Source organism: Onthophagus taurus, chromosome 2 (assembly GCF_036711975.1).
Source record: "Onthophagus taurus isolate NC chromosome 2, IU_Otau_3.0, whole genome shotgun sequence".
NCBI lineage: Eukaryota > Metazoa > Arthropoda > Insecta > Coleoptera > Scarabaeidae > Onthophagus > Onthophagus taurus.
In genome coordinates, this window is record NC_091967.1 from 17,567,104 (window position 1) to 17,579,858 (window position 12,755).

General features: G+C 31.4%; 2 protein-coding genes across 6 annotated transcripts in view; one reads left to right on the forward strand and one right to left on the reverse strand.

Annotated features, from left to right (window-relative positions):
• The window catches only part of LOC111428801 (probable RNA methyltransferase Y17G7B.18), a 54,339-nt gene that overhangs the window by 35,397 nt on the left and 6,187 nt on the right, over positions 1-12,755 (reverse strand). The gene's annotated exons all lie outside the window — the stretch shown is intronic.
• On the forward strand, positions 2,252-3,581 carry LOC111414374 (very long chain fatty acid elongase 7-like). Its single transcript, XM_023045696.2, has 7 exons — positions 2,252-2,344; positions 2,407-2,597; positions 2,651-2,725; positions 2,890-2,946; positions 3,000-3,105; positions 3,161-3,297; positions 3,358-3,581. The coding sequence occupies exons 1-7, from the start codon at positions 2,332-2,334 to the stop codon at positions 3,526-3,528; spliced, it is 750 nt and encodes a 249-aa protein (XP_022901464.2). The 5' UTR covers positions 2,252-2,331; the 3' UTR covers positions 3,529-3,581.

Sequence of the window (12,755 nt, forward strand, 5' to 3'; positions counted from 1 at the left end):
AGGACGATTTTATACAAAAAAAGGCATGAGACTAGATAGGTGAAATGGTTGGCAAGAAAGCAGAGAAGTGGAAAGAGAGGAAGACCACGACACACTTGGGGTAAGGCAATAAACAAAATAATCACTAAAAGAGGAAAAACTATACAGAAAGATAAATGTTTAGCAAGAGATAAAAAATGTGGGCAAAATTCGTGAACGGCCAAAGATCGCCAAAAAACATTTAATTGTACGTAAAAGATACACTCACGGCTAAACATATATGACGAAATGTTATAAAAAAAAGTTGCTCCACACTTCATCTATTATCTGCCATATTCTAGAAATCAATTGAGCATCAAATGTGTTAGATAATGCAAATACATTCAAAAATTTTAATAGAACGTGCCCAATTTTATTACGTATTATAAAACTATATAGATTTATGCGGGCTGTCATTTATTATATGCAAGACCATTGCAGTATTTTCATCATTTCGAACTCGTTTTTCTCTGTATCTATATCTTCAAGACTAATAAGTTTTTCAAATCAATGTTAATTAGGAAAGTTACACAGTTTTCGATGTTGTATCACATGCACCTAAAAGTGCGTGAAAGGAAGGTATTTTTTGACTTGAAAAATAATAATACTTAAAAACTGACTCTCAAACAACAACTAGTTACAAAACTAAAATTTCGCAGCCCATTCCAGAGATAATCGGCCTAGGAGTTTTAAGTGAAACACCCTGTACATATGCGAGGTGTGTAAATTAAGTAATAAGACTAGTAACGTAGCGTCCGATCTGACAACACTTGGGACTCGCCTTCAGTATGAGTTTGAACTTCATTTGCTAAAGTCATTTGGTTATCCGTAGCGAGTTTTTTCCTAAAACAGTTTTTTAACGGTGTGCTATCAGGTTTTGATTCAGATTTGGACACAGTGCAACGAATACTTTTGCAAAACTTCTGCCTACGGAGATAATGCTTTGCCAAGGGCCCAGGGTTTTCGGTGGTTTAAGACATTTTCAAAAGGAAGAGGGTTGATTGAAGATGAACCACGAAGCGAAAGAACTGTCATTCTGAAAATGTCGATAGAATCCGGGATCTTGTGCATTCATTAGATTTTGACCAATAAATTGGGATCAGAAAAATTGTTCAAAAAAACCTTTTGCAAGACCAAAAGGACATCAGGTGGGAAAGGTGCCTTGACTTTTGGGAATCCATAGAAAATAACCCCCATTTTCTGGCACGTGTCATTACTGGAGACGAGTCTTGGATGTTTGAGTACAACCCGGAAACCAAGCGCCAGAGCATGGAGTGGCACACTCCAAACTTTCCAAGGCACAAAAAAAGCAAAAATGAGCAAGTCGAAGATGTATGCTGATTTGCTTTTTCGATATCCAAGGAATCGTCCACAAACAGTTTGTGCCTCAAGACCAAACGGTCAATCAACACTTTTACCGAGAGGATTTTGAAAAACTTCGAAAACGGGTCATTCGTGTGAGACCAAACATCAAAAACAATTGGGTGTTGCATCACGATAACGCGCCTTATCAGCAATTTCAATAAAAGAGTTTTTAGGCAGTAAAACCATTCCTGTGGCTCCTTGGCCTCCTTATTCGCCTGACTTGAATGGTAGTGACTTTTTCGTCTTCCAGATATTGAAGAATTACCTCAAGGGAACTTATTTTGAGGCCCTAGAAAACATTCAAACGGCTGTAACCGACCAGCTGAAGGCTATTTCAGTATCACTGCTATGAGGATTTGGAAGAATTTGAGGGAGACAATATTGAATTGTAAAGCTATTCAAATAATAAATCACCCTTTAAAACTCCTTCGCAGCAATTTAGTAACATCCTGTATATAATAAAAGAAATTTTTTTTAGGAATCAATTTTAATAATTCTTGTTCTCATCAATAAGAAGATGAAAAAGAAACTGTTACATAATCAGCTCTAATCTGTAACCAAATTAAGATCGAAATTGATATAGAATTCGTGAAATGTGATATCGATTAGATGCGAATTTTGATTATCGACTTCGAATTATGATCCGCATTAAGGGTACCGCTCCAAACTTATTGAATTGAGATACGTTTTATGAACATTTCGAAATTAATGCAATTTAGTACATCCTTAATCTAAATCTCGATAAAATTGTTAAATTTGCGACGAAATTGTTGCCTTCGATTCCACTCGTTAACATATTGCCCCTAGAATATGCAAAACATCACCTTTTCCTTTTGTTTTTTACATTAACTTACTTGCACAATTGTGACTTTTCAATTTAGTTGTTTGCGTAAATTCAATAAATTCGCCGGTTTTCTTGCCAAACATAAAACCAAAAAATCGACTAAAATGGATAACCCACGTAAGCTAAGAACTATAATATAATTACTTTTTATAATGTTATTTATGATTATTCTTTTTAAGGTCTTGAAATATTTACTTGGTTTCCATTTAATTCTTGGAAACCTCCAGCGATCGTTTTATTCTTATACATTTGGTTTGTTTTGAAAGCTGGGCCGCATTTTATGAGAAATCGAAAACCGTTTGATCTACAAAGAGTTATTATGATATATAACTTGTCATTAGTTTTATTGAATTTATGTAACGTATTTATGGTAAGACTTTGATAATTATTATTTTTAAAAATAAATTGTATTAATTATTTTAGGGGTACAAAATTTTAAGCACATTTAGCTTAAAATGCCAACCAACTGACTTTTCTAATAGCCCCACCGCACGTTTAGTAAATATAAAAATAGATTTAATAGATATACAGGGATTTTTAAATAATAGATAAATATAAATTGTGTCAATTAGCTTTTTGATTTTACTTGTAGAGTATAAAACTATAATTTAGGAAACCCTGTATTAATAATTTACTTCTATAACATAATAACTATGTTTTAGACATGGAAGATGAGTTGGCTTGTTTACTGCTTGAAATATATTGATCTCCTTGACACTGTACATAATTCTATATATTTTCATAATTACTTATTAATTTAATTTTTTTTAAGATATTTTTTATACTAAGGAAGAAAAACAATCAAGTAACACCTTTCCACGTTTTTCACCATTTTATAGCTCCAATTTATACTGGCATAATCATTTATAATCAACCAGGTATTCATTTATACATTTGTATTTTAAAAATGTTATTGTTAATGTTTTATTTTAGGTGGACAAAGCATGATGATAGGTTTTTTAAATTCAGTCGTCCACGCTTTAATGTACTTTTATTATTTCCTTGCTGGTTTAGGAGCACAATATCAAAAATATTTATGGTGGAAAAAATACTTAACGCAAATTCAAATCGTAATTTAATCGCATATTTTGAACTGGAATAATTTGTTATAATGCTTATGATTTTTTTAGGTTCAATTTGTTATTATATTTGTGCATTCAGCTCAATTACATTTTATAGAATGTAATTACCCAATGTGGTTGGTAAATCTCAACATGGCGGTTTCTATAACGTTCTTATATCTCTTCGGTAAATTTTATTATAAAACTTATATAAGAAGTAATCTCAAAGAATTACGCTAACAAAGATGGTTTTTAAACAAAAGCTGTTTTAAATAAAATACTTTCTAAACATATTTTTTATTTGTATACCAGAAGATTTTTTTGAAAATCATTTCTTGTATTTTTTCGATTAAATCTAAACATAAACGTGTTTTGTTGCAAGGTCGTATCTTATCAATGTGGCAATAATTTCTGAGGTCTTTTAAAGCAAACAAAGTTTTTTTTGTCACGTCCAGATTTCAGATACCATTATTATCCTTTATAATGCTTAACAAGTTATTTAATTAACAACATTTAAAAATTGTATGACGCCGAAATCGTAACCAAAAACAATTTAAAAAAATTACATTTTAAACCAGATTCAAGATACCATTATTAATTACTTTTTACAACGGCGAGGGCCGGTTTTGCAGACTGGTATAAGTAGTTCTTGGTGTAACTCCAAAAGTTAATTCTCTTTAGTTAAAAGTTCGAGAACTTTGCTCAACTATAAAACAAGTTGCGATAAAGTTTGTTATAAGCAATAAACGTTTTCACGAAGCTTTTCTGATTTTGTAAATTATCGGCTTTGAAAAAAGAAACCGAAATAAAATGAAAACATTAACTTATTATGAAGGCACCAGTAAAGTCAAGTCATTGTAATTTTTCATTTATGAATAATCATCATAGGAGACTAACAAAAACATGCGCAACCACATGGCATAATGAAGGTTTTGCATTTGAAAAATAAGCTTGGAAATTTAAATGTTAAAAGAATAATAGTGATAACGTTGCGTGGTTTACTTCAATCTTCTATGATAGTTTTCTAGAAAAAATAGCAAAAGAGGTGACAACCTCAAAATTTGTACAGAAACTGGCAACTTTTGAAGCAAAAGAACTAAGCCACAAACGTTACGAACAAACTTTACCGCAACATTTCTGTAGAGAAAACAACAAACATTCAAAATAAACACATTACAGAACTGATAAAGAACTTCACACTTGCAATGAAACTGATACAGAGTTTGGAATGAAAGGGCTAAAAGAAATGTAGGTAAAAGATGATTCAAATTAATGTAATAGTGAATAATGAAAAGTGCATTTGAGATGTATTAACCGTTTGGGTACTAAAAAAAGGTTTTGAAAAACCACTGTCGAAAAATCTCGAATAGCGCCACCGAGCTTTTCTCTAAATGAGTACGAAAAGATCCAAATACAGTTGAAAGTCAGTTGACCATAGTGTTCGAAATGTACTGGGATTTTTTGACATAAAATATTTGACAGTTATACAATAGCTGATAAAATTAAAAGAAGGAAATTTATGCATTAAGAAGTGTTGAAAGCAATTAAGTACGCAGACATGAAAGAAAAGAAATAAAAGTATAAATATAATTGTAAAGAGGTAGATGGAAAACTCCAGGCTATAATAAAGAGACTTAGACGTGAAATATCCAAGTCAATAATATGTCTTGGAGGAAAGAGCATGTTGAATCTGCGTTAGAGATATGGAATATTAATTGTAAGATTATTATGGCAAGGTTGGCAGAATGCCAGGTCAAGGTTCTGACTATTTTCAGCAAAATTTTTAAAAAATCGCTCAAGAACAATAAAAGATACATTGCTGTAATGTGTGTCTGTATGTAAGAAATTTCCGCGAGTAAAGGTAAATATCCAAAATTCTTAGAAGGTACTATTATGTGGGTGTCAACAGGCCAAGTTAAAGTCGATAACACCGATACATGGCAGCAGATCAATTTCTTTAATAAATAATTCATTACCTATCGTATCCGGGTTATGATTTGAATAACCACATGATTAAAAGAGACCAAGGTTCATTTCAATTCAGAAGACTACAATGTATAGGGCACGGTTAATGTTGGATGAAGGAGAGAGTATATATCAAGATTTTCGTTCAATCGGAAAAGATAGTGCGTTCCAGACAATACGTCGCGCCTTTATTTTACCTACATAAAGAAATAAAGTCGCGACGTCCTATCTAGAACACACACCAGCACCATCTTTTCCGATTGGATGGAACCCCCTCTCCCCGCATACTTTATTATCGTTTCTTTTTAATTTATAATTCACGTAAATCGTTCTAAAAAAAATTAGAGAGACATAACTTTAAAAACCTGATAACGGGATTCGACACTCAATGGTTTTCGACAAAACCGCATCGAAAAAATAAAATATATCCCTCGTTAAGAATACATCATTTTAACACATGTTCAAATTTGAAATTTTTTCTTTTGACAGTTTTTGAGAAAAAAACTGCAAAATGGTCAAAGTTGCCCGCATCCTCAAAAATCGGGTACTTGAATGTACTACGAGAACAAATGGAAAATGTAATGGCAAACATCCATTAGTGGATAAGCATTGCAAAAAGAAAAAGAGATATAGACTTAGAATCTTTTTCATGATTCGATATGTGTTGAGATAAAGTATCGTTTCCGGTTGACGAATTTAACTTAAAAGTTAATATAGATCTACCATTCTAATATAATAGCATTACTCCAAGATTACTTATAGCAAGCATATTTGAAATAGTGCCCAGAAAATCTAAAATTAGTTTGAAGCTAATTCAATAGCATAATAAAGTCAATAGCACTGGGAATTTCCTTAAAAATCTTTTATATCATTCTATATTAAAATGTCATTGCATTAACAAACACTGCGAACCAAAATTTTAAATACGCAACATGTTGCGTGTTACGGGTTGTTATAGGCATGAATACAATTAGAACATTAAATAGAACTCAGACATTATTGTGAATTATTACATTTGGAAATTGAAAGTTGCTGTTTCTAATTTTTTAGAACACGATGAACATATTAGTATCTGTGTTTCTTTCAAACAATATGAACTGATGGCAGCATTGAGCTAATTGTAAATACCAGGTTGAATACCAGAACATCATGCACGTGTAAATGTTGCATACTTTTACAAATACATTGTGCGAGGTGATCCGGATTTATGATCAGCTATTTTATCAAACATGCAACCATATGATTTGTTTAATGAATTTCAAAGGATTAATTTACTATGAAGAATTAATCATCAGATCTAAATTGGCATGCGTCATCAAATTTATTGAACCGTACATAATTAATTCTATAGACGCCATAGACGGAATACATAAAGGACGAATTTATATCCTCGGATGGTCATAAGGAAAATCAAAAAAGATGTACACCAAGAAAAAAGTGTTCTAGAAATTTAATACCAGATATACAACAAATACAGGGACAAAAAAGGAGAAAATAGAGAGGCAATGATTGATGATGTCATATAGATATAACTTACCAGACATATGTGCTATACCGAATTAAATAAAATTGTTGAAAATTTTGTGGAGAAACCCGTGAGACAGTTGAAGTAGGTGGTTTAATAAACGAATTGGATAAAAAACAACTAACGAAGATAGTGAGAAGAGTGTTCTCTGGGAAAATGTATCGAGCTATTTGAAAAATATGACGAAAAGGTTCTGCATAGAACGTTAGCAGGAACATCAAATTTATTAAAATGATGAGATGAAACATATTAGAAACTGCAATTAAGCAGCCATATTTGATAATCCGACCAGTTTGATAATTCATGGTATCAATGAGCTCAGATGAGTTATCTGTTTAATCTTTCTATTTTATGCAATACTATTCTATTCTAATTCTAGCCAGTAGAATTAAAACTTAATTTAATTTGAAAATTGCTAATTTGTATGAATACAAAATAAGAAAAAATTTGCTGATGGTTGATGGGTTTTAATTGGACACTTGCATCACTTGACTAAGGGCCGGTTGTACAATATACCGATAAACTTCCCGACAGCGTTATCTGGCAGGTAAGTTAGTTTGTACTGTATTACAATGTAAGGATATTTTTGTCGGTGAGATTATCGGCAGGATAACTTGTCGGGTACTCAGCGGTGCCGATAAGACATTATCTCCCAGATATTTATGGTTACCAAGGTTTTTATATAAAAACTTTTTATGGTTACTGCATAGGTTAACCTATAACATTAAAGGTTAACCCTATATGTACGATGTGTCTGCCGTGAAAATTTTTTTATACAATTATTATTTGTCAAAATCATAATTCAAACTTCAAAGAAAGACGCTACCAATCTACGGCACAAATCACTAGATATGGGCAAAAACTACTACCAACCGACTCTTATTTCGCCGATAGCAATCCTACCGAGAAAAACAGTTTGTACAACAGCGAATATCTTTATCCCCCTGATAAGTTTATCGGCTAGATATATATTAGGTAGATTTATCGGTATATTGTACAACCGGCCCTAAGCGAGAAATGAATAATGTTGAAAAACGGGATTTTCCTTTTCATCTCTCTAAAAATATAAGACTTCTCAGAATAAACAGGCTCAAACTATTAAAAATTGTTTGGTGTTTATCCATTTTTATCACAGAACACTGATGACAGCTATCACAAGCACAAAGGGCATACAGGATGTTTCTGTAAGTCGTGGCATAAATTTAATCACTAACACTAGAGACAAAATGATGACGATTCTGGTAAACATTTTTTAACAAAATAAACTAGAGTTTGATTTTGTACTTTTAAACTGGTTTTTATTTTATATAGAATTTAAGTCTAACCAGTTTCGGCCCTTGGCCATCTTCAGAGACTCTACAAATAGATTAACATCTGTCATCTTATCCATTTTACGAACTAAGTTTTTTAATATTTCTTTTTGTTTTGTTAAAAAAGTTCACATATCAAAGTCAAAATCAGATTATTAGTTACTAATTTACAAAATTAAAGTTTAAAAAGTTGTAAAATGGAATTAAGGACGAAGGACAAAAGAAATATTAAGAAACTTGGAAAAAATTCAAGAAACATCACGTTGCTTAAAAATCGACGATTTTTAAGATCGATTCCTAAAAAAAACACATTAAAAATAAAAAGAAAGTGCGGAAAAGTGACTAACACTAGATTAACTTCAGTTATAAAACTTCTATTATATGATAACTAAGTTCAGGTTTAAAATGTTAACCTCAATTTTGACATATTTGTAATCTTCATTAAAATCCTTTAAAATGAGTACAAACACGACATATTTATCTTCAATATTAATAAAGTTATGGTCAACTTCCGGTTAAGAATGTCAACGTCAATTTTGACATTTGTAATCGCCGTGACATACGTTTAATTTCAATATTACTCGAGATATAAGCAACTTCCGGTTTGAAATGTCAATGTCATTTTGACATATTCTTAGTTTTTATAAAATGTCTTAATATTTGTCACAAAACAAAAAAAATAATAAAAAAAATAAAAAATTAAGGTTGGTATTAATATTTAAAAATTAAATTGCTATCTTCATTGTTGCTAACTAGGGTTTAATATTTTTTATTCTAACTTTTTTGTTTTTTGAGATAAGTGCGTCATCTTTGGACTCATTTTAAAGGTTTTTTAATGAAGATGACAAATATGTCAAAATTGACGTTGACGTTTCAAACCGGAAGTGATTGTATTTCCATTAATATTAAAATTAAATATGTCGAGTTTGGACTAATTTTAAAGGATTTTTTAAGTTGACAAATATGTCAAAATTAAATGTTGAAAGTTCGAACATAATGGTTTTTTGAGATAAATGCATCAAGTTTGGACTCATTTTAAAGGTTATTTTATGAAGATTACGAATATAATAATAAAATTAAAGTTGACACTGACAACTGAAAGTTTTTTCACGACTAAACCCGAATGTTTCTAGTTCTAGGTCTAGTGTTAGTTCTAATTTTAGTACAATAAAAATATGCAACATAGTGATATCTTATGCTAACTAGCGTTACCTACCGCTGTCGTTTGTAAAATGGATAAGATGAGAGATGTTAATCTATTTGTAGAGTGGCAAGTTTGCCTCTGAAGATGGCAAAGAGCCGAAACTAGTTAGACTTAAATTCTATATAAAATGAAAGACATACACTTTTAATTTTATACTAACATCTAGAAAACGACATTGGCCATAAATTGTAGGTTCATCTATTTTTGTTTATGATGCAAATCGGACTTGAAATAGTATGATTGACGCTTAGCTTTATACTTTAAAACAAATTTTAGGTCTTTCGGTATACTGCATTTTTTCCAAAATAAGTTACACCTTCCAGACAGCATGAAAATCTCTGAAAACCATAAAATGTCGCTTAGTCAAGAGATGTATAACGCGGTCTAATTATCAATCTAAAATGATTCGGCAATAAATTGACCTTTATAAGCCCCCTTAATTGGTGGCCTAACCACCAAAATATAATAAATTAACCTAACATGATTATTAATTTCTTTTTCATTAGGAAAAACACTTTTTAATTAGTCTCTATTAAGTAATAAAAATTGTTAAGAAATTATTTAATGATAATTTCCTTCCCACATCAACATGTTTAATTACAATAACAGATTTAATGCAATGATTTTAATTAATTTTGGTAAACATTTATGATAATATATCGTGTAACAATCATTTTAAAGTCATACAAAAATGTTACAACATTACTTTGAATCTGAAATAACTCAAATTAATTCAATGATTTCGTGGAAGAAGCAAGATACTTGATATCTCTTTATGTTTATGTTTAGAGATAAGTGTGTTTTATGGCCGGAGATTTCGTGTAAGCCGAGAGAGGGTTGGAAGCATTAAATCAGAAAACCCGAAACAGGGTTTTATAGAAGACAATTTATCCTTTTTAAACAATACAAAACCGGGACGTTTTTAGATTTAACTTAATGTATTTTGAAATTTATAAGCGTACACTAAAATTTATTGAAATATTCTACTTAATCCCGATGATACCCACCTACTCCAGTAAAATAACGAATTTATTTAGCATCATAATAAGTTTCAATTCAATTCAATGGTTTTGTATTCAAAAGAAAACAAAACTTTCGATCATTTATAAATAACTTTGGTCTATAAATAGAATTTGAATAATAATAAAGCAAAATGTTTTCTAAGACAACTACTAAATGTTAAATTGCAACCGATAAACAAAACCGATAACAAATCGCCGATAATTATAATCAATTTATTACGCACCATCACCAGATTAACATTTTCGAATGTTTTAATGTTTAATTCATCGGTATCTACAGAAAGCAAAGCAAAACACCTTGTGTGGCAACAAAGACATCGATTGTAAAAGGTATTAGAATTGTTTCATTTCAAGAATTGTTTGGCGTCTTCGTCGTCGTCATCTCAAACGGTGCGTTTCATTTCGCCTCTTACACAATGCACTGTAGGTATTATTTACAAACGCGAACAGTAATTATAGTTTTAATAGCAATGGAAATGGATAACAATCGTTTATTAACGCTTTCTATGCAAATTTTTTTCAATCTAAATTTCTTAATGACAAAAACGACAGAATTGATTAGAATCATTTGAAAGATTTCGATTTTAAGTCTTAAACAAATTTGTATTCCAGACAATTCGAATAAAACTAAAACCGTTCACCCGTGTATGAAGAAATCAACCAGTTAGGCACGTGAAAATGTGAATTGAAGGCCCCCGGTTCGTGTTAAAACACCGATCCAAAGGAATTACTAGTAAACCACGGTGAGGAAAGAGAGGAGAGCTTTGGGATTTGAATTCTTCGCCGTCGACGAAAAAGGATTTACTCTTTATTTTACGGTCGTCTTCAAAGACTCGGGGCTCTGTATGGTGTGTTTGGTCTTGATGCAATCCGAAAGTAATTCACCGCGACGACGTCGACGTTCTCGATAACACACAGTCGCAATGTGCAACTCGTTTTATGAGAGTTAACGGGGTCCGCAACCGCGACAATATAAAATTTCATCGCCGAGCAGTGCCGGATTATGTATGTTTTAATGCGCAATTGGACCGTTTTATAAATAAGACGCACACATCGACCCTAAACAAGATTATAAATCTTTATGTTTTATAATAGTAATAAGGTCATCAATTACTTACTAAAACATTAGACTGCAAACTAAGATTTTAATTGCTTTTAAAGTTTCCATTTACACCAATAAAATTGTTTTAAACTTGGTCGTAAAATGAACAAAAAACCTTATAATTATATCATAAAATGGGTTTTTACTTTTAAAGTTCATCATCGGGACACATTATTGTAACTTGATTAAAGAAGCTATAAAATTGAAAATAATAAAATAATTTCATTAATTTGAATTTGTATCAGTTAAGCCTTCATATCCCACCAATTTGATACTGAAGCCACAATATATGTGTATGTTACCGGCAATCTGTATAATCCGGTATTCTACAGGTGTCCCGCAACGATTGTACAATACTGCATCAGCGTATTCTATGATCGAAAATAAACAAAAAAAAGCCTAATAAACATAGGTCAGAAAATGGACCATTTTCGAGATATTCAAAGATTTAGTTTCATAAGTTGATATTGTTAACATCATGAATTTAAATTTGTTTTTATAATAATTAAGTCGTTACTATGATTACGATAAGTTGTTTAATAAAAAATCCTATTAATTACTCCAAGGAAGAAATGGCGGATATGGTGTATTGTTACACCATATCCACAAGGCCGGTGGAATTAGAAGAAGCAGTTTTGAGAAGAGTTAATGAAAAGGCCTCAACCAGCATTAGAAGAAATTCTGCATTAACATTAAGAAAAGAACCGTTCACCGCATTTTAAGGGAGCAGTTGCTTTATCCTTATCATTACAACACCATTCAAGCTCTAACAGAAAATGTTGGGGGAAAAAAAGGTAAAAAGATGGCGTAAAAAGAGGGATTTTTTGTAGGTGAGCCATATAAGAAGAGGTAGTAAACGTCGACTTTCCCATAAACATTGTATTTACGGATGAAGTAACATTTACTCAAAACGGAATTTTTAATATTCATAATGCGCATGTTTGGAATGATGAAAATCCCCATGCAATGCTAGAAACTCATCATTCAGTGTTAATGTATGGGCTCGAATTATAGGTGATCAGTTATTAGGTCCATTTTTTCTTCCAAAGAGATTGACAGCCGATGCTTACATACATTTTTTACAAAATGACCTTACAGAGGCATTTGATGAATTATCTCAACAAATTCTAGAAGATTGCTACTTTATGCACGATATGCACATTATGCACGTGCTAGTCGAGCATACTTAAATAACAGATTTGACAATAAGTAGATTGGCCGAGGAGGTCCTGTCAAGTGGCCACCTCGTTCACCAGATTTAAATCCGTTAGATTTATTATTTATTAAATTTTATCTTAACCATCGTAACCATGGTAATCATATAATTACTGCATCTAAA